Source organism: Protomyctophum bolini, assembly GCF_963924005.1.
Source record: "Protomyctophum bolini genome assembly, chromosome: 15".
NCBI lineage: Eukaryota > Metazoa > Chordata > Actinopteri > Myctophiformes > Myctophidae > Protomyctophum > Protomyctophum bolini.
Window position 1 is genome coordinate 31,393,742 of NC_137876.1, and position 23,454 is coordinate 31,417,195.

The 23,454-nt window shown below is 39.7% G+C and overlaps 3 protein-coding genes across 4 annotated transcripts; 2 read left to right on the top strand and 1 right to left on the bottom strand.

The window, feature by feature from the left end:
• The first annotated feature begins 128 nt into the window (after nucleotides 1-128).
• On the top strand, nucleotides 129-4,488 carry LOC308329113 (putative deoxyribonuclease TATDN3). 2 transcript variants are annotated; one of them, XM_080783321.1, is made up of 10 exons: nucleotides 129-222; nucleotides 313-345; nucleotides 476-549; nucleotides 784-868; nucleotides 983-1,045; nucleotides 1,178-1,287; nucleotides 1,738-1,793; nucleotides 2,917-3,029; nucleotides 3,516-3,596; nucleotides 3,856-4,488. In XM_080783321.1, the coding sequence occupies exons 1-10, from the start codon at nucleotides 169-171 to the stop codon at nucleotides 3,997-3,999; spliced, it is 813 nt and encodes a 270-aa protein (XP_080639447.1). In that variant the 5' UTR covers nucleotides 129-168; the 3' UTR covers nucleotides 4,000-4,488. The 2 variants fall into 2 exon arrangements, with proteins under 2 accessions (XP_080639447.1, XP_080639448.1); XM_080783322.1 differs by having other exon boundaries at nucleotides 3,519-3,596.
• A 577-nt stretch (nucleotides 4,489-5,065) lies between these two features.
• coq8ab (coenzyme Q8A-b) lies at nucleotides 5,066-17,417 on the top strand. Its single transcript, XM_080784152.1, has 15 exons — nucleotides 5,066-5,324; nucleotides 5,800-5,941; nucleotides 6,435-6,713; nucleotides 6,849-6,915; nucleotides 8,414-8,485; nucleotides 8,787-8,912; nucleotides 9,755-9,840; nucleotides 9,930-10,070; nucleotides 10,191-10,272; nucleotides 10,387-10,480; nucleotides 11,222-11,363; nucleotides 11,704-11,811; nucleotides 11,954-12,019; nucleotides 14,491-14,577; nucleotides 15,474-17,417. Exons 2-15 carry the CDS (start codon nucleotides 5,816-5,818, stop codon nucleotides 15,768-15,770), a joined length of 1,773 nt encoding a protein of 590 aa, XP_080640278.1. The 5' UTR covers nucleotides 5,066-5,324; nucleotides 5,800-5,815; the 3' UTR covers nucleotides 15,771-17,417.
• Nucleotides 17,418-18,163: 746 nt separating this feature from the next.
• LOC308329677 (proton-coupled zinc antiporter SLC30A2-like) lies at nucleotides 18,164-21,856 on the bottom strand. Its single transcript, XM_080784153.1, has 6 exons — nucleotides 21,571-21,856; nucleotides 21,242-21,395; nucleotides 20,689-20,875; nucleotides 20,090-20,195; nucleotides 19,817-19,951; nucleotides 18,164-19,196 (listed from the first exon to the last, which is right to left on the bottom strand). The coding sequence occupies exons 1-6, from the start codon at nucleotides 21,761-21,763 to the stop codon at nucleotides 19,051-19,053; spliced, it is 921 nt and encodes a 306-aa protein (XP_080640279.1). The 5' UTR covers nucleotides 21,764-21,856; the 3' UTR covers nucleotides 18,164-19,050.
• Between the last annotated feature and the right edge of the window lie 1,598 nt (nucleotides 21,857-23,454).

Below are 23,454 nucleotides of genomic sequence, written 5' to 3' on the forward strand. Positions count from 1 at the left end.
TTCTGATCATCAAGGGAAGAAAGTTAAGAAACCTATGTATATGGAAGAAACCCCCGCTCGCCCGGGCTGCTCTGTAACATTGAACTAATAGTACCAATTTGCAGACATGCGCACTTGCGCAGTGTACATGGTTTTGGACGTTAGCGTGCTCAGCTGTACAGTGTACACATGTATGGATCAATTGACTGCCATTGTCATATCTCTGCAGGGGATTTTGACAAGGTACAGTATGTCAGAGGAGTGACAGTAATATATGCGGATAAACGTATTTGAACTCCTTTGATTGTTGTTAACGTTTCTCCTTTCTGTCAGGATATAGAAGAAGTAATAAAGAATTCAAGACAGGTATGCAGTCAGTCTTATTAGTACACTACACACTAAGTTAAAATGTACACTTGACTGCATGGGTGTTGTTCGTAAAACATTATCAAGTATTTAAGTAATGTACACTACATTCTATGTTACACTTACACAGGCTGGACTGTTGGCACTTATAGCAGTGGCAGAGCATGCTGGAGAATTTGACAAGATCATCCAGTTATCAGAGAGGTAATATGGTGGCAGTATAAAGTCTTTATCCTGTATTTTATATTGCTATAAGTTAAACTACAATACAGTAAGTAACACATTTCAACCGGTGGTGCTGTAATGACAACTGAATTTCTCTTGGGAGCAGTATGGTCTGTCTATGAGGTCCTTGTAATCATATACAGACCTATTAGCTTAATTTGTGAGGAATCTGTCAGTGAATGATTATAATGCATTTTGTTTTTCTTTTTGCAGATTTTCAGGTTTTATATTCCCTTGTTTAGGAGTCCATCCTGTTCAAGGATCACCCTCTGGGCAACAGAGGGGAGCCAATCTCCAGGTAAATATGGATTACTAATACTATGGCTAGGTGAGGACAATCCAAATCTTTGGATTCGTGTATGGGTTTCTGCAATAGTGAAATCTAATTGCTAATTTGCTTTGTTTAATACAGGATCTAGATGCTGCTTTACCCATCATAGAGAAATACAAACACCACCTTGTGGCTATTGGGGAGGTAATGTACTGTATTCAACAAGTCTTCCTGATATCACTTAATTTAATGGAAGGCAGTGTAATTTCTCTTTTGTTCATAAATAAGCCATGTACATCAGTAACATGCTGAACGTGCTTTACTCTCTTTTAACAGGTGGGCTTGGATTTCACCCCAAGATATGTCAGTAATGACACTGATAAAGATAACCAGAGGCAGGTGCTCATACGTCAAGCAGAGATAGCCAAAATACTGGACCTGCCTCTGTGAGTTCTACCATACTGATATACTGTAAATGGAAAAAACACTGGACTAACTGGTTGTTAGTATTTTTGCTGCTGTAAAATGTGTTCTATAATTCATTGTGTTTGTTGTTTCTTGTATTGACGCATAATAATATGGTGTAGAATAGGTGAAGAGGTCGCAGTGACACTGATGAAGGCTGAATAGCCGAAACGTTTGTCCTGTGATGTATTGCAGAGAATAAAGCCTTTAAAAGTATATTCTTCGTGTGTGCGACCTCTTCAGCTATTCTACAATAGTGATGGTAACGCACCATAAGTCAGAGCGAGTTGGTCACAAGAAAGTTATCTAATAATATGTTGTAGAAATGATCAAATTAAACTCAGCTCACTAGAGTATATATTTTTTGTCACAAAGTTTTTAGTGCTAGCCTACTTTAAACATAGTTATTGTCTTGTGTCTTTAAATATTAGAAATGTTCATTCAAGGTCAGCAGGAAGACCTACCATCAACCTCTTAAAGGAACATGGTAAGTGCTAATTTATACTTTGTTACACAGCCATGTTGCTCGGAAATATTTTGGCAGACAAGGCTGAAAAACAGCCAAAAGACACGCACATCTATGTACCTTAATAGGCTGGGTGCCGGATCAAAGTCACATACTGTATATCAAGAATAAAAAGGTCTGAGGACCCTTCGGCCCGAAACGTTACCACATTGAAGTAAAAGATATGTCTGGGAGCAGAAATTGGTGTGCAGAATTTTTTATTCTTGATATGCTCGACAGTATTTTGACAGATCGTAAAATGTTGTTGCACTGCTTGATGAACTATAAAGTTCGATCACAAGAGTTTGATCACAAGAGCAGCTGTACAGAAGTCTTTCATTTTTCATTAGTCCTACAACTACAACCTATCTCAAACCCTCACCCTAAACCTAACCTCCCACGGGGCAGCACACCTAAACCCATGTCTAACCAATGACTAGTCTAAACTAAGTATGCACCCCTAAAAGGGTATGCATTGATTGGCATCCAAGTTCCTGCCAAACACCGCAGAGAATAGGGGTTAGAATCCTCCACAGTGCATCCTGCATGGCAAGAGCAATCTCTGTTGCTGCACACCCCATTGCAGTGATACAAATAGCCTGCACCCTGCATCCTATAATAAAATGTCCCTGGGACCCATCTAAAAGACCACCCCTGGGTCCTGGGACGCATTACATTGAAAACCTATTTACACCACTGCCACTGAACACTGAACAAACTGTGTTTGTTCAGGGTGCCTGTTCAGTGAGGTGTGGAACTGAGAAGAATAGCAGTTGACTGTCCTCTGCGAAAAACAACAACAATAGAGGCAGAGGGTATGCGCATGCTTAAAGTGAATGGAACGTCGAGTGGCAAAGCAACAGGCAAAGTGATCTTAACATTGTTTAACGTCGTTTAATGCAATCAGATTGGACTTTTCTGTTTGGATGAATGGGCTATCAAGGCCAGAAAGTAGTTTTTTGCCACCCAGTAGGCATTCCTGCATAACTTCCGGGTTTGATGATGATGTCACGCGCATACCCTCTATAGTAAACAAAAAAAGAGAGATGTGTAAGATGTGTATACCGTATGTAAACTAAATGCAGCACCGTTGACATTTCACCAGGTGTCGAAAAAGTCCTACTCCATGCATTCGATGGGAAACCCTCAGTTGCCATGGAAGGAGTGAAAGCAGGCTACTTCTTCTCTATTCCACCATCTATAATAAGGAGTGAACAGGTATGACAGATTACTTATTTACTGTACACACACCACCAGTTTCACTGTAAAGGAACATACACCTTTTTAAGTTTTGTAGCATGATCCACATTACCTTTCTTTCTCAACTGGTTTTACACCAATATAATGATGTTTCATTTGACTATGGATTCAGGACCTAATAGTTAACTAACACAATATTAGTCTCTTCATGGTGTTGTTAATCAGCGACTCTGTCTGCATATATATCATGATGGATCCCGACACACTTGGTTGAGAAACACCTGTTTATTTAGGTATAGTTGTACCAAATCACACCCAGACCGTCTGTCCCTGTGTATATGTCACACATTCAATACTAAACATTCCCCTGTGTTTGTATACAGTACAAGCACTTGTTACATAAATAAAACCACCACGGTCTGTTTAGGAAGCATGTTAACTTTTATTTTATTGACTTATTTCCCATTAAATGTTAATGATTAATGATTCTCTTCTCCGACCAAGAAGCAGAAGCTTGTGAAACAGCTACCCTTAGAGAGTATCTGTTTAGAAACGGATTCGCCAGCCCTGGGGCCAGAAAAGCAGGTAAAATATCACAATATTGTATTACAATTATGCAATTAATTGAGGTTTTAATTGATTAAGTAGTTAAGTAATTGTAATTGCTAGTGAAGGGTGCACGGCTATTATTATTAATTCTGCCTTTGTAATTTATTTTTAGGCAAGATGTTTTTACTTCTCGTTTGTTCAAATGAATAAATTAATAATTAAGATCTTGTAACTTCAACAAATATTAGTATAATTATTATTTGCAAACTCATTCCTTGTTTTAATCCTAAAACAGGTGAGAAATGAGCCAAGGAACATCTCCATTTGTGCAGAGTACATCAGTAAGATCAAAGGAGTGCCCTTGGAGAAAGTGGTGGAGGTGACAACACAGAATGCCCTCCGACTGTTTCCAAAGCTTAAATCAGCCATCAGACCTTGACCCACCCAAGCCTTGGAAGATCATCTCATCATTAATCTCAGAAAAGTGTCTCTGAGATTATACATCCAAAGCTTTCTGTAACCATGGTCCATGTATCAGATTTTCTCCACATCAACTGAATGGGACTGTGTAGAAACATGGTAGAAGATGTATTCTGAGATTTGGATTGTAAAATCCAACTGGCCTATTATTATAAAATATGTTTTATTGAATTAATAAATATTAAAGTACTGACCAAATTGTAAGATGTGTTTCCTTGTAAAACCTTTGTTAACAATATTTAAACTCTACTATAAGTAATTGATTGTTTTCCTTTGCCATAACCAAAATGTGTCAGATTTCATCTGTGCTATCACAGTGCTCACTGCTTACTGTAACTAAAATTGCATTGTGTGTAAACAGTGGTGGAATTTTATCATGCATGTAGCCTGTAAGTATAATTTAAAGACGGAGTGCTGTGTGGGCGTGTCTGCATAAAAACGACATTTTAACAAATACTGTACACGTTTTTTGAAAAAGTTCTTCCTCCTTTATACTTGATGGCTGATGATCATGTTTTAGGGTGGAAAAAAATCATGGCACTCCCATCTTTAAGGTAGCCTAGCCTTGGACATGGTATATCATCAGACCCAAACTTCTTTATGCCCAAATTATACAGATATTTTGTAACAAATTAGACATTTTAGAAACTTTCGACGATCATTCATACTTTTTTATTTATTTTATTTTTTACATTTTGGACAAAATAGTCAATTTTAAATGGATGACTAAATTTCCTGTTACCCCTTTTGATCAAATAGGCCTACAACTTTATACTTTGATATTTGTTTTGTATGCAGAATAACTTTTACGCTAACTGTGGTATTTTAACCAGTAACCACTGCGTGTAAAATTGGAACCTGACTGAATCTGACTGTCACTGACTCTGGATCAGATTCAGATATAGTCCACAGTTGTGGAGTCTGTCAAGATTTTGGGTCGGGCACACCCCCTGAGCGCAGTGGGCGTCAAGCGTCACGCTTGCTGGAGCAATATTGACAGCCTCTCCGACCATTAGAATATCTGTTGATACATGAAGATGTTGCTGAACTTTGCTTCATTGGTCCGGTCTACATGTACTAAATGTACCGTCGGGTAAATTTGCATGTCCTTCACTGTTCCCCTCGTAGTGTTGTTGAAAATAAACTGTGTCAGGTCAAAGGAAGGTGAACGTCAGCTTCTGTTGCTGTTTGACAATGCTGCATATGCCTATAATATGTACGTCGGAGACGAATAGGATTCTCTAGCTATTCTACTCTACTCTGTTATAGTTTGTGGCGTTTGGGGTAAGTTTTCCTTTGATCGATACATTTCGTTTAATGAAGTGCCATTCTTATCTGAATAGCTCCATTTAGCTATATATAGGCTTATAGGCTATATGCCTATTGTGATTAGATATTATTTAGATAGACTAACTTTAGCATAATATGTTATCTTGGCTCCTTATCATACTGCCAACTAAGTTAATATTACACTTCTATGAGTATTTGTTTTGCATGTTGTTGCAAAGCAAGTGAAGGGTATAAAGTTTTGTACCAGCCATGTTTTTTTCTGTTTTCTTTTCTTCTTTTTTTTTTTACAAACAATTGAAGGCTTATGTATTGTAATGATGCCATATTGTCTAAAACACACTAGCCACCACCTTATTGTAACTGAAAGACAGCTTAATAGTGCAAGTGCCCCCAACCATTATGTCTCTGACTGACCACACAACGCACTGTAAAACAATTGTCCCCACTCTTGTTATTTTTGGCTGTGCAGGTCTGAAAAGTACACCATGACAGGTGACATGGTGGTGTGGAGGGGGATGGTCTGGATGAAGCAAGTGGCCAGCAGAACTCAGGCGACCCAGAGACTGGTAAACTCCACTGCCACTATTATGTATGGCACCAGCTCAGCAAAGGTGAGCGTTCAACCACAATATTTATACCTCCGGGCTCCTGCAAGAGGGGATAGAGTTTCACAAAAGATGTTAACCCAGATAACTCATGACCTGGTCACTGTCGGTACTAGAATGCTGTAACATTTTGTGAGATGAGTGGCTTAAGAATGTGTCAGGCAACAGTACCCATTCATCAGCTTAAAAGTTTGTAATGTTCCGGTTACAATTTTGCATGCTCATTTACAGTATTTGTGTCAGCTCATCACTTGTTTATCCTGATACCGTGTCCTGATTGGATAAAATTGGTATCCTAAACCTGAAAATGGATTTTCTGTTTACTAAAGAGCCGGAGAGACAGGGAGACTTCTGTTACTGAACAAATACTTTATAACAATGTGTACTGTATCAGAATATTGAGCTATTTAACACTTATTTGAACACAAATATATATCACTTAGGCCCTAGCTTTAAGCACATGCCAGGTAATATGATTCACATTGTGTTTCCATTATAGGAGGCGCTCAAGAAACTGCAAAATACCGCATCGATTCACAAGTATTCAACAATGGCATGTCTCAGTGTTTCTGGAAACGTGTGTCCTGGAAAGGGTTGCGTTGGAAGGTCCAGCAATAAACAAGTATCAAAGTATCAAAGGAACTGGTCAAGTCGTCCATTCTCTGGACATACACGCCTATTCAGCCAGGACAATTCCACTGTAGGACGGTTGACATCCGAGGATATTAATAAAGCAAGAAACAAGAAGAAGATCGACTCCAAGCAACACAGACAAGTGGTATCTCCTTTCAAGTGTTATGTTTAACAATATTGAATCACTCGCTACCACTGTACTTGTACGTTCTCTTCCATGATTGCACAGGGATGATTTTATTAATAATATGAGTTGAAAATGTCTTCATTTTAATTCCAGCTCAGTGAGAGTGCCAGAGAGCAGAAGGTGCCTGTCACACGTCTTGGGAGACTGGTTAATTTCGGAGGTAGGTCTGCATGCATGCATGATGGTGTTCCATTGCATAATACTGACTCAACTTGCCTTTAATGTTTTTTCAATTGGGTACTTATTGGTACCTAGTACTTTTTTTGGTATCACCTCTGTCAAGGTTTCAAGCAACCTTAGGTTATAACAAAAAGTGACATAATCAAAACATCAACAGAGAATTATCACTAGTGTAATTGATTTTGTAACAAACTTTGAAGCTAGCCATTGTAAATGTGAAATGAGTCAACTGCAATGGCCTATTTCTTACCTAAAATCTTATCAGAAACTTGTTGTTTGGCTGTATAAGTTAAATAGAGATAATGTCCATACATGTTGGCATTGTTCTATGTTCTTTAGCCCTCTCCATGCAGAGGGTTGACCTCGCTAGTATGATGATCAGCTACATTGAGGGAGTAGTATCTGCAGTGGAAAACAAAGTACTTGTTAATGAAAGTGAGTTGAGCCGAGTCGTTGTCCAACCATGTAGTGGAAAAGTGAACTCTATGGACGTGAAGCATGTAAGAGCATGAAAGCTTGGCAAAAAAAACAAGACTTCCCAGAACAAATAAAAGGTACAATTATTTTAAAAGACTTATGTTCCATATTGCTGTACTTATTCATCAGCTCTATAGTGCTATGGACAGAGTGTGGGAAGTACAGATGTGTGCTTTTGCACAGGATTGGAATTACATTTATGTACTGTATGTATGGATACTATAACTGAGGAAATCTTTCTGGGACATATGAGAGCTTCCGGGAACTCGGATAACCCAAACAATATCAAATGTGTTCTCAACCTGTAGCGTTGACTTTATTAGCACCACTTCTAAATTCACAGCTCAACTCCCAATGGTTCTCAAAGTCGCCCTTTAGAGGTTAGAACTATGTCAGGTTAATTTAGTGCTAATGTAGTAAACATACTGATAATTCTTATCACAAGTTCTCAGACCCTCAGCAAGGTTTGCTTGTTTTTTGCCCCTGTCACCGGATCCAGCTGTTTGATAAGAATAGGTGTGGGTTCTCAAATGTTAGGCTGAAATATATGACACTTGTTTTACTTTAGAGGTAGATATTTTTGTTACTCTATTTAAAATGGTGTCTTGCTGTTCAGATTAATTGCATTCAAGTGCTGTTATTGAGGGCTGGCATCATCACTGGATCAAATTGTTTGATAAGAATAGGTGTGTGGGTTCTCAAATGTTAGGCTGCAATACTTTAATCCTTGACACTTGCTTTACTTTAGAGGTAGATATTTTTGTTACTCTATTTAAAAATGGTGTGAGGCTCTTCAGATTAATTGCATTCATTGATAAGTGCTGTAGTGTGTTATTGAGGCCTGAGGACTGTTTAAGAATAGATGTGTGGGTTTGGCTGCAATACTTGACAAATACTTTACATTGATTTACTTGGGTTGATATTTTTGATACTCTGTTTAAAGTAATGTATTGCTGTTCAGATTAATTGTGTTCATTGATCTGTACTGTGTCTTTATGCAGGCCTGGCATTTGGACTTGGCCTTGGAGCAATTGCTGAAGTGGCAAAGAAGAGCTTTACACCCAAACAACAAGGTGGTAATTTAGAGCATTATTTTAATTTTATGAAGTGGGCTCAACTGTCTGGTAAATGGTAGTGCACATTACCAAACACATAATTGTATAGGATGTGTGCATGTTACAAATCACATGTACAGCCATTTAGCGAGACCAAAAACACATAGTTTCTTATGATTTTCTGGAAAGACTTAAAACAATTCAGATAATTGAAATAGGACAAGGACTCATATGTAGAGTATTAACCAATAGAGACAGACTAGTCAACCATTCATTGCACCCCTATTAAATTGATAACATAGTGTCCATTTTTGTTTAGGGGATAAATCGTCTGTTATGGATTCCAATGCCTTTCTCTCAGAAGCAAATGCTGAACGAATTGTCCGAACACTATGCAAGGTTCGAGGTGCTGCTCTCAAAATGGGGCAGATGCTCAGCATTCAAGGTGAGGAGTGACCGAATGGAGATCCTTGACTGTTATATTTGTCTCAAGTAGGCCTACAATAAAGGCATCAGAATTGTTTTAAGGACTTTGGCATAGAGGCATATTTACAACTTCAGGTTTCAATTACTTAAGGCCTATTCATAGTCTGGATTTTCGGTGGTGAGGTGACCACTGCTCCAGTGGTGAGCTGACCACCGGAGCTGAAATAACGTTGAGGGGTGGTGAGTAAAAACAGAGAGAAGGGCTGGAGCGGTGGCAGTGGTTTGCTCTTCACCGCAGCTCGTGACGTCATGTTGTAGTTCGGTGGTCACCCCACCACCGAGAATCCAGACTATGTATGAGCCTTAACAGTCAAGGTCAAAGGGACTTTAATATACTGTGCGGCACAGTGCAAGACATGCTGCCCAGCATGTTTCTACAAATACACATTCAACGGGGACCAAAAATATACATAGAAAGTCAACTCATACATCACCTTCCCAACAAGTTGGAGTGCTGTATCCTTCGTCTCATCCACAGTCACCAGTAAGCACTAAGCTAGATCCCTGGACCATCAGTGAAATGTCATCACCTAAAATAAACCTCTGGACCAGCTGCACACAATAAGTGCCATTCCAGGAATACTATTGTGGGCCTCAGGGCCTACATTTGCTCTCAGAAAATGATGGGCAGTGTAGTCGGCTGTGCTGTTGTCTTCATAAATGCAGCATAATTGACAGTGTTGTTGACATGTTTGTTGTTCCTTGTTACAGTATATTGCACTACCTTCAAATCTGTAGATAAAGCACAGTTTTATTGCTACTTTGTATTAAGTGCCCTTGATTGTTTCTTTCCTCTCTCAGATGATGCCTTCATTAACCCTCAGTTGGCCAAAATCTTTGAACGTGTTCGACAAAGTGCAGACTTCATGCCTACCAACCAGATGCTGGTATAGTGTGTTAGTTGTGGCTAATTAAGTACACATAATTATCCATTTCACAGATAAGCTATTTGTTCTTTTGCTAATCTCTACAACAGAAAGTTGTTGCCGGTGACCTTGGGCCAAACTGGAGAGACAAGGTAGAGTACTTTGAAGACAAGCCATTTGCAGCTGCATCTATTGGCCAGGTGCATCTTGCAAGGTTGAAAGATGGTACAGAAGTGGCTATGAAGATTCAGGTGAGATTCAGGGGGTTGTGTTGCAAGTTGCAACCCAGGTATCGAATTAATTAGTGTAAGGTGTATGATTTAACGAGATTGAGATAATATTTTAGTTATTTTAATTTGCCTTTGTCTTAGTACCCTGGAGTCGCCCAGAGTATCGACAGTGACGTGAACAATATCATGACTGTTCTCAGCTTAAGCAATGCACTACCTGAAGGTAAAACACTAATAAATCTATCCATAATATACTTAAAACTATAATGTTCACTATTCAGACATGTCATATTTTTCATTTTATTTCCTCTTTTGTTCTTTTAACTTTTATTAACAGGTCTGTTTCCTGAGCACTTGATTGAGGTTATGAGCCGTGAGCTGGCACTGGAGTGCGATTACGTAAGAGAGGCACAGTGTACCAAAAGATTCCAGTGAGTTGGCTGACTTCATCATGTCGATGTCGGGTGGAAACCTATGTCCAAATCCATTCGTTTTTTATTATCCTAAAGGTGTTTTAAAATTGTGAAAATAACCGATCTACAAGCTTGTAGATCTAAAAAACAAAAGGAAAAAAACGTTCTGCCTGATCGTAACGATATCCTCTTGATTTTGTTACGGCTGGATAATATGGATATTATTATATTGTGATCCTAATGATCTAATGATTTGTTGTTTTGCAATGGTGGTTTTAACACACAATTGCAGGTTTTAACTTAGTATTTAATTTAAATAATTCAGTTAGTTTTCTCCATTCATAAACAATCTCATATGAAATGAGATTGAATGGTTTTACTGTAAATAATTTGAAATGACCACATTGTATGCTATAATGTCTTTACTATTGCAATAATGCTATGAATGTTTTGACTGTGAAACAGTCTTATAAACACAAGGCAAGGAAGGGGAGTTCCCTCCCTCCATATATAGACGAATCCACGGAGGGGTGCCCAGAGCCATAGAAGAAGAGAGTGGCGACATGCTCATACTAGTGTCAACGCTAGTGGCGTCACTTTCATACTGGAGCTGGGGGTGCCCTGGGCGCAGCCATAGCTGAGGTGTCACATAAATCGTGACTTGACATGTCAGCATTGATTGCCTACACCTGGCCTACAGGGCAATGCTCTGTATGCCCTTGCCTTTTAACTTACCTGTAGTTTGTTGTTGTGACACAGGGGGCTGTTGAAAGATCACCCTTATTTCTACGTGCCTGATGTGATTGATGAGCTGAGCAGCCAGCATGTCCTCACCTCCAGACTGGTGCAGGGTTACCCCCTGGACCAAGCCACAAATCTCTCTCAGGAGCTCAGGAACGAGGTACACCCATAGAACTTCACACAGCTGTTAACACTGCACGCCTTTTCCCTGCCAAGAGGTGGTCCTAGTTTGGGAATGTTCAAGGTTGATGTGCCAAATGCTGAGATGCTCAGCCTTTTAACACGTCTGGTGTCTTGCCAGAAAACCATAGCAACACAAGTTCATCATGTAACTACTTTATACACCGCAATCCTGATAGAAACTCCTGACATTTAACGATTGAGCATAGTACATTGCCATATTACTTCAAGTATAATAATGCAAACTGAGATTTTCCGACAATTTAACATTTTGTTTAAAAATAATACATTGACTTGTTATATTGTTTTGCCTCTACTAGATTTGTGAACAAATCTTGACGTTATGTTTGAGGGAGCTGTTTGAGTTCAGGTTCATGCAGACTGATCCAAACTGGTCCAACTTCTTCTTTGATATACAGGCTAACAAGGTAAGTTTGATACCATATTTCAGTTTTCATATACAGTAGGCTATTGCTATGCATGAATATGAAGCTGTGATAAACTTGCATCCATAGGCTACAGATGCCTATAGTTTTCATTTCACTATGTATTTCTACCCTTTTCCCTCAGGTTGCTCTATTAGATTTTGGGGCTACCCGAGAATTTGATAAGAGTTTCACTGATTCCTATATTGAGGTAAGTAACTAAGTTTTGATAAAAACTAGTTGGCTTGTGAAATTCATCTTGCAAGAGATTGTGTCAATATAACCAAAAACATTTAGCACTTTTTACGTAATCTGTAACATGTCTGGTTAACTTGGAGGTGGTCTCCCTACTCTTCCATTTTTGACCTGGGTGCTGGGTATGACACCTACTGGTTGACAATGGCAATTGGTTGTATTTTATTGTCTCCACCAGGCCGAAGGCATGGGGAGAGCGTATCTATTCTACGTCCGAGCATAGACATGGTAACGCCCCGCCTGCCTCTGATTGGCCTACCGACACTGCCCGTCTAGCCCCCATGGTCTCATTGACCAGACTGTCCTCCGAGACGCGAGATTACTCCGTGGTGGGAAACAGTTGTACAAGAGAATGGCAGCTTGGCACGCGCAACAGTAACTTGTAACTTTCATTTTTGTAGAAGAGGCAAATTAATATTGTTTATGCCGTTTGCTTTGATTGAATGATTGATTGAACATGTACGTTGTATGCTTTCATTTAGGTGTGTTCTAATTAAAGTGTTAGTGTTGATTATCGTGTATTAATGTAATTATAGTAAACTAATACTATTATACTAAAAAAGATCAAGGGAAAAGAGACCTTTTTACAGTACAATAATATTTAAAGTTTATACATGTATGTAAATAAACGGCATAAAGAATATTAGTTTGCCTGTTCTACAACAAAAAAAAGTTACTGTCGCGCGTGCCAAGCTGTCATTCTCTTGTATTATATCGCACTTGTATTATTTATTTCCTACCAAGGAGTAACCTCACATCAGACTATCCAGCATAGCCGCTATCCACCTCGGAGGAAACTATGGCAAGGCCGGCATATGGTGTCTGTAGGCCAATCAGAGGCAGGTGGGGCGTTACCATGTCTATGCTCGGACGACGTACGACGATATACGCATTGGGAGAGAGTATGTTTTGCACACGTCTGTGTGTGCGTCCGTCCGTCCGTCTGTTACCAGCTAATCTCCGGCACCGTTAACCCAGTCGATGCCAAGTTTTGTACACACACTCCCTGGATGCCAACGATGAACCCCTGCCCCAAATTTCCAGAACAGCCTGTTATAGCGCCAAGAAATGGCCCGAGGGGCAATTTATCTAGTTTAACTTTTATTGAGAGGCAATAAAGTCATTGCGACCGAAGGTCCAAATTACTATGAAAACCTGCATTTCCGTGTGTCACGTCACACCTCCATATAATATGGTCACACCCCGTGACATGCCTCCATATATGGTCACGCCTCGTGACATCATGCCTCCATCTCCATATATGGAGCTGACCTGTTCTGACCACCCATATGTTGATCCACCCCACCCGTCCATCTTCGATTTCCCCTTTTTTTTCTCCCTTTTGACTGATACCTGTCCATTCAAACTCTAGATGGCCGGCGAAAACTAAACAGGCTCGAAACTAAACAGGCTCGAAACTTAAGGCCCGGCCCTACCTGGGCCCTCATCAAACCCTGTACACTCAGATTCCGATTCAGATACCTTATTTGCCATTGTGTATACACACATAGGAATTTGCTTTGAATGAGTGCATTCAATTATTTTTTCACAAATACCAACAGACACAAGACAACACTGTGCAGGGAAATAAATATAAAGTGCAGGGTTATAGTTCATAGTGCATCAATGTTGCCGGTGTTTAAAGTGCCGGTGTCACTATAGGGGCAGGGGTCATTGAGCAGCCTGGCAGCTGAGGGGAATAAACTTTGTCTGTGGCGGGCTTTCGTAGCCTACGGCAGCCACAATCTTCTCCCATAGGGGAGAGGAGGCCGTGGGCAGGGTGGGAGGGGTCGGCCATAATCTTCCTCGCTCTCTTCAGCGCCCTGGATTCGTGCATGGACTTGAGGGAGGGCAGAGGGCGGCCAATCACCCTCTCCGCAGAGCGAATCACCCGCTGCAGCTTGGTGATTCGCTCCATATATGGCCAATACAGAATTCATGGATATGTTGATCTGACCCCCCCCCATGCCAAAGCGCCAGCGCTCGCCCAGCAGTCTGCCGTCACCCAGGCGGATGCGTGCACGAGACATTGCTTCTCAGGGCGTCTTACTGGTAGTATGTGTCAGTGGAATTGAATTGCTAGCGAACAGCTTTGAAGTTAATTTCCTGTCAGGTACACTGCAACATGAAATAAACATGGTCCCAGAATGTTTATGGTCAAGTGTGAAAAGGTCTTGGAAGCAAACTGGATGTGAAGCCTCTTGCCATGTATTTACAGCAGTAGTAGTGGCTAGATACTGAAGGTAATAGATAACAAATTTTGCCATACATGTGCTTTACTTTAGCTCTTCCAACAATAATGTTACAAGAGATTGTTCAACGGTTACAATCCAGCCAAAAGCCACAGGAAAAGGGTTTATTATTACTGTAGTATATGACATGCATGGCCTCTGATCTGAATAATCTGATTCAGTCTCTTATCTTCAGTTGATCAAGGCAGCAGGACGGCAAGACAGAGAAGGTGTATTGCTGAGATCAAGGGATATGAAGTTCCTCACAGGCTATGAGACAAAGGTATGAATCAGAAACTCAAACATCTATTCTATAGTATTCTTATGCTGAAAGGTCTGTAAAGAAGACAACAAAATAACTGATTTACAGTAAAGAAATTTGTATTTTTGCATAACATATATCAAAGATTGACCAAAATGTACTGTAACAATCATTTACCACTTGAACCCTAATCCCTATCCTGGGGGCGAACATTGAACGGAAATCTCAGATCGACTATCTTTGGCAAAGAGATGTTGTGTAAGGGAATAACGAAGGTGGTTTAGACCAGTGATTCCCAACCTGTGTACTGCGGCACTTTAGTATGCTGTCTGAAATGCCCAAGTGTGCAGGCAAAGAAATGGAATGAATGTAACACCTCCCCGGACAACAATAGCTGCGCTGCATAACTGCATTCCATTGACAACTCGTCCATCACGGACACACAGACAATCGCCTGTTCATTTAGTGAAGCGACTCTCGGCCATCTTTATTACAACCTGTGTAGGCCTACATGTGAGTAAATATTTTTGTTCTGGTTCCAAATACATTGTTGCAGCAGGTGTGTGTGTGTGTGTGTGTGTGTGTGTGTGTGTGTGTGTGTGTGTGTGGATATAGATATATGGTGTAAATAATAATATATATATATATATACTGTATATATGCGTGCGCGGCACACACACACACACACACACACACACACACACCCCGTATATCTAGGTGTGCCCTGGGATATTTTGGCTATGAAAAGTGTGCCCTCGCTGAAAAAAGGTTGGGAAACACTGGTTTAGACCAAATAGTTAAGGATTATTGGAAAATAAATCCCTTCAAGGCAAACTAGGTCAGGCACAAATAACGACTGTCATGGTACATCATCTCTTATTTAAAGGTTGTGTGCACTAATGATGTTGTCTTACAAGGTTATGGAGAATGCCCATGTGGATGCAGTGATGATCCTGGGCGAGGCCTTCTCATCCACAGAGCCCTTCCACTTTGGAGCCCAGAGCACCACGGAACGCATTCACCAGCTCATCCCTGTGATGTTGAGGGAACGCCTCACACCTCCACCGGAGGAGACCTACTCCCTCCACCGCAAGATGGGTGGTTCTTTCCTCATCTGCTCCAAACTTAATGCTAAAATATCCTGCAGGAACATGTTTGAGGAGACCTATGCCAATTACTGGAAAGATGGTCGCCCGAAGCCGGCTCATCGGTAAACCAGATCCAGTCAGTTTCCCCAAGAAGTGTGATAGCATTACCATAATCTTTATCTGTTGGTTATTGTAGATATGTTAGATTTACTTAGTGTTAAAGTTTTTTTTTTTTTTTTTTTGGGGGGGAGGGGACTAAATTCAGTAAAATCCATAGGCAGGAACAGCCAAAGGAGTTCATCTGACCTCTTACACTGGCAGAAGAAATTCATTGTGCAAATGATTTTCACTTGTAATAACTGTCTTGTATATCTGTCTGTGAAAGAAATAACTTGGATGCGTTCTTTGTCATGAAAGTTAGTGGTACCTGGTAATCATGAATAGATATAATAACTTGTAGGTCCTCAAGGTCAAAATGACAATCAGTCATATCTCAGGAATGGAGCAACATAGAACAAGAGATGCTAGGTCAGGCAAGGTTGTATTTGTTTGTGTTGACATTTTAGTTTTTGCATACCTACTGTATTATTCAATAACCAATTGTATAACATTATGTGGAAAAGACAATCACTGGGATAAACCCTTATGCCTTAGATTTAAAGGTTTCATGACATTTTCATTTATTTTTTCTTTTTCTTTTAGGTTATATAACCTCAATTACACCCACACAACCTGAACTTTGAACATTCTGTGGCCTGGGGCTTTCTCTGTGTTCTGAAGCCTTTTGAGCTGCAATGAAAACGGGCAAACAGGCCTCAACAGTGACATCTGCTGGCAAATTGTAATGTCATATATGGGATTTGTGGACTCTTATCACAGTCCATAGGAAAATCAGAACACTTGTTTGAGCCAGAAAACCACAGAAAAATCTACTGAACATGTCAGGGCTATTTTCGCTACTTCTTAAACATTTGTTTTCTAATTTATGGACTTTCTTAGATTTCTTCTTCATGAAATTACTGAGGAAAAAAATCATTGAATTTTGTATTTAATTCATGATTCTTTTTGTATTTTGTTTTGCTTTTTTGGGAATGTTTTTTGAAAATGTTTTGCAATAATACAAAATGTAGGAAACTAAAAAATAACCCACTGTTTGGGAACCAGTTGGTTAAACTGTTAAAGGACCACACCAGACCTTTTGACATGTGGGCCCTTTGTATTTTTATTGAATATCTTTTTCCGTTATTTATATGCCTCTCAAAACATCTTTAAGTCATACTATGTAATTTAATGGAGTGTTTTGGCAACACCTCTGGTAGCTACTGTAAGTGTCATTACAGCATCTGTTCACAGCTTGTTTTGCTGCTGGCGTAGCTAGTACATTTCTGTGTTAAAAGAAAAGAAAAAAGATCACTTCATGCGAGTGCCTGACTGCCATTTTGGGGCAGACACCAGTGCTGTCGCCTCACAGCTAGAAGGTCCTGGGGCACGTCATCAGTGCCCATACCCAAGGTGGGGTTGGCGAAAGGGTCTTTCTGTGCGGAGTTTGAATGTTCTCCCCGAATGTTCTCCCCTAGGGCAGTGATACTCAACCTCAGGCCCGCGGGCCTGATGTGGCCATTATGACTGGCCCACCAATGAAAATAAAAAAAAAATAAGAAAAAAAAAAAATCTGGAAAATGAAATAAAAAAAAAAAAATCTGAATGAAGTTTTCTTTAATTACATTATTATAAGTAATACTATTAGAGTTGTACTATTACTCGAACGAAAATAAAAGCTTGGGGGGGGGGAGATGCAATGCAAATGAAAGACATATACTGTGTATCCCTATTCCCTGACATAATTTTATAGCTAAACGGACAGAATTCTATTTTATTTGAATGATGAAACCCAGCTGCCATTAATAGTTGGAAATGGAAATGGAAATTGCGGAAATTGTAATTGCGGAAATTGCGGAAATGGTGGAAATGTGGAAATGGAAATTGCGGAAATTGCGGAAATGGTAATTGAGGAAATTGAGGAAATGGTGGAAATGGAAATTGCGGAAATGGAAATTGAGGAAATTGCGGAAATGGAAATTGCGGAAATGGAAATTGAGGAAATTGAGGAAATGGTAATTGCGGAAATTGCGTCACTTATAGCTATCTATTTTCAGGTAGATTGTTTTATTTTACTCAGTCAGCCATATCACTACTCATTTTTTTTCATGAAAAAGGTCATAGCTGGGTAATCTATTTTCAGGCAAATTGTGTTTATTGTATTTTATTTTACTCAGCCATAACAATTTATTTTCTGTTAACCAACTTGCTGGCTGGCAGGCAGGCAGACAGCTACTCATAGACAGGCAGACAGACAGACAGCTACTCATGGAGAATTGGACAGGCAGGCAGTCAGACAGCTACTCATAGACAGGCAGACAGACAGCTACTCATGGAGAATTGGACAGGCAGGCAGACAGCTACTCATGGACAATTGGACAGGCAGGAAGGCAGACAGCTACTCATAGACAGACAGACAGCTACTCATGGACAATTGGACAGGCAGGAAGGCAGACAGCTACTCATAGACAATTGGGCAGGCAGGCAGACAGCTACTCATAGACAGACAGACAGCTACTCATGGACAATTGGACAGGCAGGAAGGCAGACAGCTACTCATAGACAGGCAGACAGACAGCTACTCATGGACAATTAGGCAGGCAGGCAGACAGCTACTCATAGACAGGCAGACGGACAGCTACTCATGGACAATTAGGCAGGCAGGCATACAGCTACTCAGACAGGCAGACAGACAGCTATTCATGGACAATTGGACAGGCAGGCAGGCAGACAGACAGACAGCTACTCATAGACAGGCAGGCAGACAGCTACTCATAGACAGGCAGACAGTAAGACAGCTACTCATTGACAGACAGACAAATAACTACTCATGGACAGACAGACAGACAGACAGACAGACAGGCAGGCAGGCAGGCAGGCAAAGAGTTAAGAGGAATTATTTTTCTTTTGCTCATATGAGCATGATATATGACTCATAACAAATTAGTGATATTTGTTGTAATGAACTGTCAAAAGAAAATAAACTTTTCAATTTTGTAAAATATATCTTCAACCTTTTGACTGATTCAGTAGTACACAGTAGATTCCCCAGTGTTCATTCTGATAGATTTATTGACATCTTTACTTACAAAATTCACATGAATTGATAAACATTTGTACATACAGTATCTGTCAAAAGGATATAACATAAATATCTAAATAATACAGTATGTAAAGACATTGTTACAGGCTATAGTTACAAATGCAAACATTCCTTGGTTGCACAGTAGCCTAAGCGTGTTAAAACAAAAAACAAACAAAAGATCCAATCTCTCAAAAGGGTCAATGTTTTTGCCACAATCAGTGTTCAGTCTGTGAGGTCTTGGCACTGTGTGCAGTAGACCATGTCATCAGAGAAATGTTCCACTTGGACTGTGATGCTGGAAAATCCAAACTCAGAGCGGAGAAGATCTGTTGACTCCATGAGGACCATCTGTGGGTTGGCATCTTCCTCTGAGCAAGAAACAGAGAACATTTGCTTTGTGTTATAAACCAACTAATAAACTGAGCTTTGAAGTTAATTTGTATACAGTAGACCAGTTGTAGGCAACCGGCCCACCAGCTATATGAAAAATATAACTTTTTAAAAAATAACTAAATGTCCTCTTCTTGTGCAACATTCAAAGATGTGGTCAGTACAAAATGATTAAGACAATGTTTTCTATTTACACCTGTACGATTTGATTACACACACAGTTGTATCAGTGTGCAGTTACACCACACATCTTTATTAGCTATATCAAGTTATTATAACAATAGTTGGTCTGCCACCAGATCCAGTTCCTAAATTAGCCATTGATTATGTTCAGCATCTAAATTTAATACGTAGAAAAACATATGGCCATGGCCAAACTTATTTGCCGACCCCTGCAGTAGACTACAGTATACTTGACATGTAAAAAGATGAATATTATGAATGTTTAAGGAAATTTTCAAAATGTTATTGTTAATCCAAAAGCCAGAGACTACTCCGTATTAACTAACGGCCTCCATGCTTAAAATAGAAACTGATACGGTTGTACCAAGCACCGTTCACCATCAGACATGTTTTTTTGTTTCAGCTGGGAGTTTACCGATGGCCACGTGGACAGAGAGCAGCGAATGGCTCATACTGAGCCCCCACATGTGCAGATTGTGTGTAGCCTTGACGCCTCGTACAGATAACAGCAATGCTCTCACAGTGTCAATGTTTGTATCTTTAGGGGCACCTGTTGGGACAAATAATACATATATGGGGAAGAATAATGTGTTGATTCATCGAGGACATAACACCATGTGACACAATATAAGACCATAAAACTACTACTGTACAGTATAATGTTGCCACACCGGAGACATGATTTTACCTTCCATGAGTATTCTTAAAACATCCTTTAAGATTTTGAACGTTGTTCCCAGAACAAGAAGAGCAAACAGGAAGGTGCAAAGAGGATCTGCTATTTTGAACTTGGGCTGTGGATCATACAGAAAAAGCACACATTAGTGTGATTAGGGTAGCTTTTAATATTAGACTAAACCGATCCTGGTTGTTAAAGGACCACTTCACCAATCATCACTAATAATAATGATAAAACAGTTTTTTTCTACTCAGTCTGTGTCTCATAGGAGGGGTCTGGGCAGTTCAGAAACCCGTCCACCAGTGACATCAGCAATGAGGAATCCAAGCTAATAGAATAAATCTTGTTTTGCTCAACGATGATGTCACTGGTGGACGGGTTTCTGAACTGCCCACAGCCCTCCTATGAGACACAGACTGAGTAGAAAAACATTGTCACTTTATCATGATTATTAGTGAGGACCTATTATATGAAGATAGGTTGAAAAGTGGTCCTTTAAGGGGGACACTGGGCATGATACCCCACCAGCAGATTTTCTTTTTGTGTCACACTCCTTAACATACAGTACAGTAGATTGTGTCCCATGCCATACTTCCCTTTGTACTGACCCAAAAATAGATGATGATGGAAGCCAGCAGGACCCCGATACTCTGCAACAGGTCCCCTACAACATGGATGAAAGCTGCCCTTACACTGGTATTGCCATGGGAGTGGGAGTCTCTTTTAGGTTGGCTATAGGAAAGACCATGGCTGTGACCATGTGAGCTTCCAGACTGGTGGAGAATTAGAGCCATTCTGAATAATCAAATGAAAGCCTATTTTTAGAATGCATACTAATACATAACATAAAATAACAATTGAAAGTTGTTCTACACTTGACTTGAGATTTTTAAAAATTAAAAACAAATTAAATTAAAAAACAGCCAAATATATCATTAAATTACAGACTGGAATGAAAATCTCTTGCAGAACGACTCTAATGTATACTTCAGCCATGTCGCTCTCACCAAATAATTATACAGTAAGTGTCATATCATATCACACAGCCATACAAGAACGTATAAATTAGGCATTAGTTGCATCGGAGACAAAATACTGTATGGATGTGTTATGGCTGAAATGCCCCATAAAGAAAGTGACCGACCTCACATGCACACTTACAGGATGTTGACACCCACAGCACAGCCTGAAGTGATGACCATGATGTGACTGTGGATCTCATAATCGTCATTCATGATCCTCTGGGTGGCTACGAACACCAGCACACCAGTCACAGCCCAGATGGACAGAAGTGACATCAATGCTCCAAGAATCTCTGTATTTTGATTATATTAGTTTAGTCATTGGCACCTGCATACAAGAGCAATCTATATGTAATAATATAATATAAAAGTAATGAAAAATACAAAAAGACTAATGAATGCATTGTACAATGTTTAGGGTTGACAAACATGCATATCATTTTATAGTTCTTGGTCTTTTGAGCAAACCTGCACGATGCCAGCCAAAGGTCATGTTTTTTGTGGGGGGTTTGGATGAAATCCACAGAGAAAATAGGCTGATTATAATGCTGCCAAAATCTGTCAGTAGATGTGCTGCATCTGTCATTATGGCCAGACTGTGTGCTGCATAGCCACCTGCAGGGGACGGAACACAAGGAAACAGTTCATCTAGCAGCTCCATCAAAAGGGAAGACTGTAATTATGTCATCAGAATCACTAAAGTCCTCAAATGTAAAGAGGTTTCTTTGGGTTACATTTTAGCAGTATAAACTGGCACATGTAGAGGATAAACACACCTAAACAAGTTATATGTATGCCAATATAAAATACATAAATTAATGATACTAAAGACAATTAACTGCTCCTATAATTAGGATGGGTAAATAAATGTAATTTTAAAATGTCACAAGATTGCCCCAAAGTTGTCTAATATTGATCATGAGTGGAAGTCATAGTTTACCCACTTTTTGTATTTACCAGTGAAATATTTGTTTCTTTTCATTGTTACAATCTCAATATTATAGAACCAAGACACCAGTACATGCTGGCCTGGAATGTACTTATTGTTGAGTAACTACGACAAACTTACAACTATGACACAAGCGCCCATCTTATCTGTATTATGTATAACTGCTTTTGTATATTACCGGTATGTACTCAACCACAATTTTTCTTGTGAGCTCAAGGAATCAAGTCGTCTCTTAGAAATATTAAAGTCTCCAACTCTGTTTGCCTCAATATTCTGATTGATCCAGAATCCACACCACATTCTGTATAAAGACATACTAGTACAACACTGGTAGATACATTCGTTCTGTTCTATATTCTATGTCTTCTCTTCTCTGTAATGGACAGTGTGTTGAGTAACTTGAATTGCTGTAAAGTATTTTTATTGAGTTTAATCTTACCAATCATTTCTCCTACCATAAATAACAGGCTGACAATACAGGCCATAATAAGCCTCCTTTTGGCAAAGCGCTTCTCGTGGCTTTCCATCAATGACACGGTGTCATTTTCATGGCAATGTCCATGAGACTGCCTTACATTGTCAACACTAGATCCACCGTCACTGTTCTCTGTAGAAGGGGAGTCATCTCTCACAATGTCCTGATATGGCCTGAGGGAAAATAAGTACTGTCAGGTTACATGGTTCCCATAGAAGTGTATAGAAGTGTTATGTGATAAGCCACGTTTCCTTGCCCACAAATAGTGATTTTCCAGAAGCATGCACGCAATTCTATTAAAACCATGAAACAGCAAAAGTATTTGTGCTTATTACAAAAAGTAATATAGTAAATATTTCAGATCCCCATAAATGAATTTTAAACTAAATAAAACTTACACACAAATTACCTCCATTTATGAAAACATACCAACCTCATAAGGATTGAATGAGCTGAAGAATAATCCTCAGTGAGAGGGCGTTTCTCCAAATCCATTGATATTTCCAAATCTTTTATTGCATCGTATAAGAATCAATTTCTTTCCCATGTAACCTGCTTAAAGCTATAAAGCTTTTTGAGCTTAAAAAGGTGTACACTTACAGACGCAAGGCTGTGGCCTTGGCTCAGCTAGGGGTGGAGAGCTGGGGCTGCAAAGAGCCAATGACAAGACATGACTCTAGACACGTTACATGGCTCTGCAGGTGAGAATTACAACGGAACATAGACCACATTCTGTTGAAGACAATATTTGGATTTTGAGTAGAAATTCTCTCTCTTTTGGGGACAAACGATTCGATTTCCTCTTCTTTGAAACAGAGAACAGGAGTCATTTGTGTATTCCTATTCAAGGAATAGTGTTTCTATAAAATTAGGCACCATTCCCAGAATAGAGAACTTTATTATATTGGACCCATAATATTGGATTGCC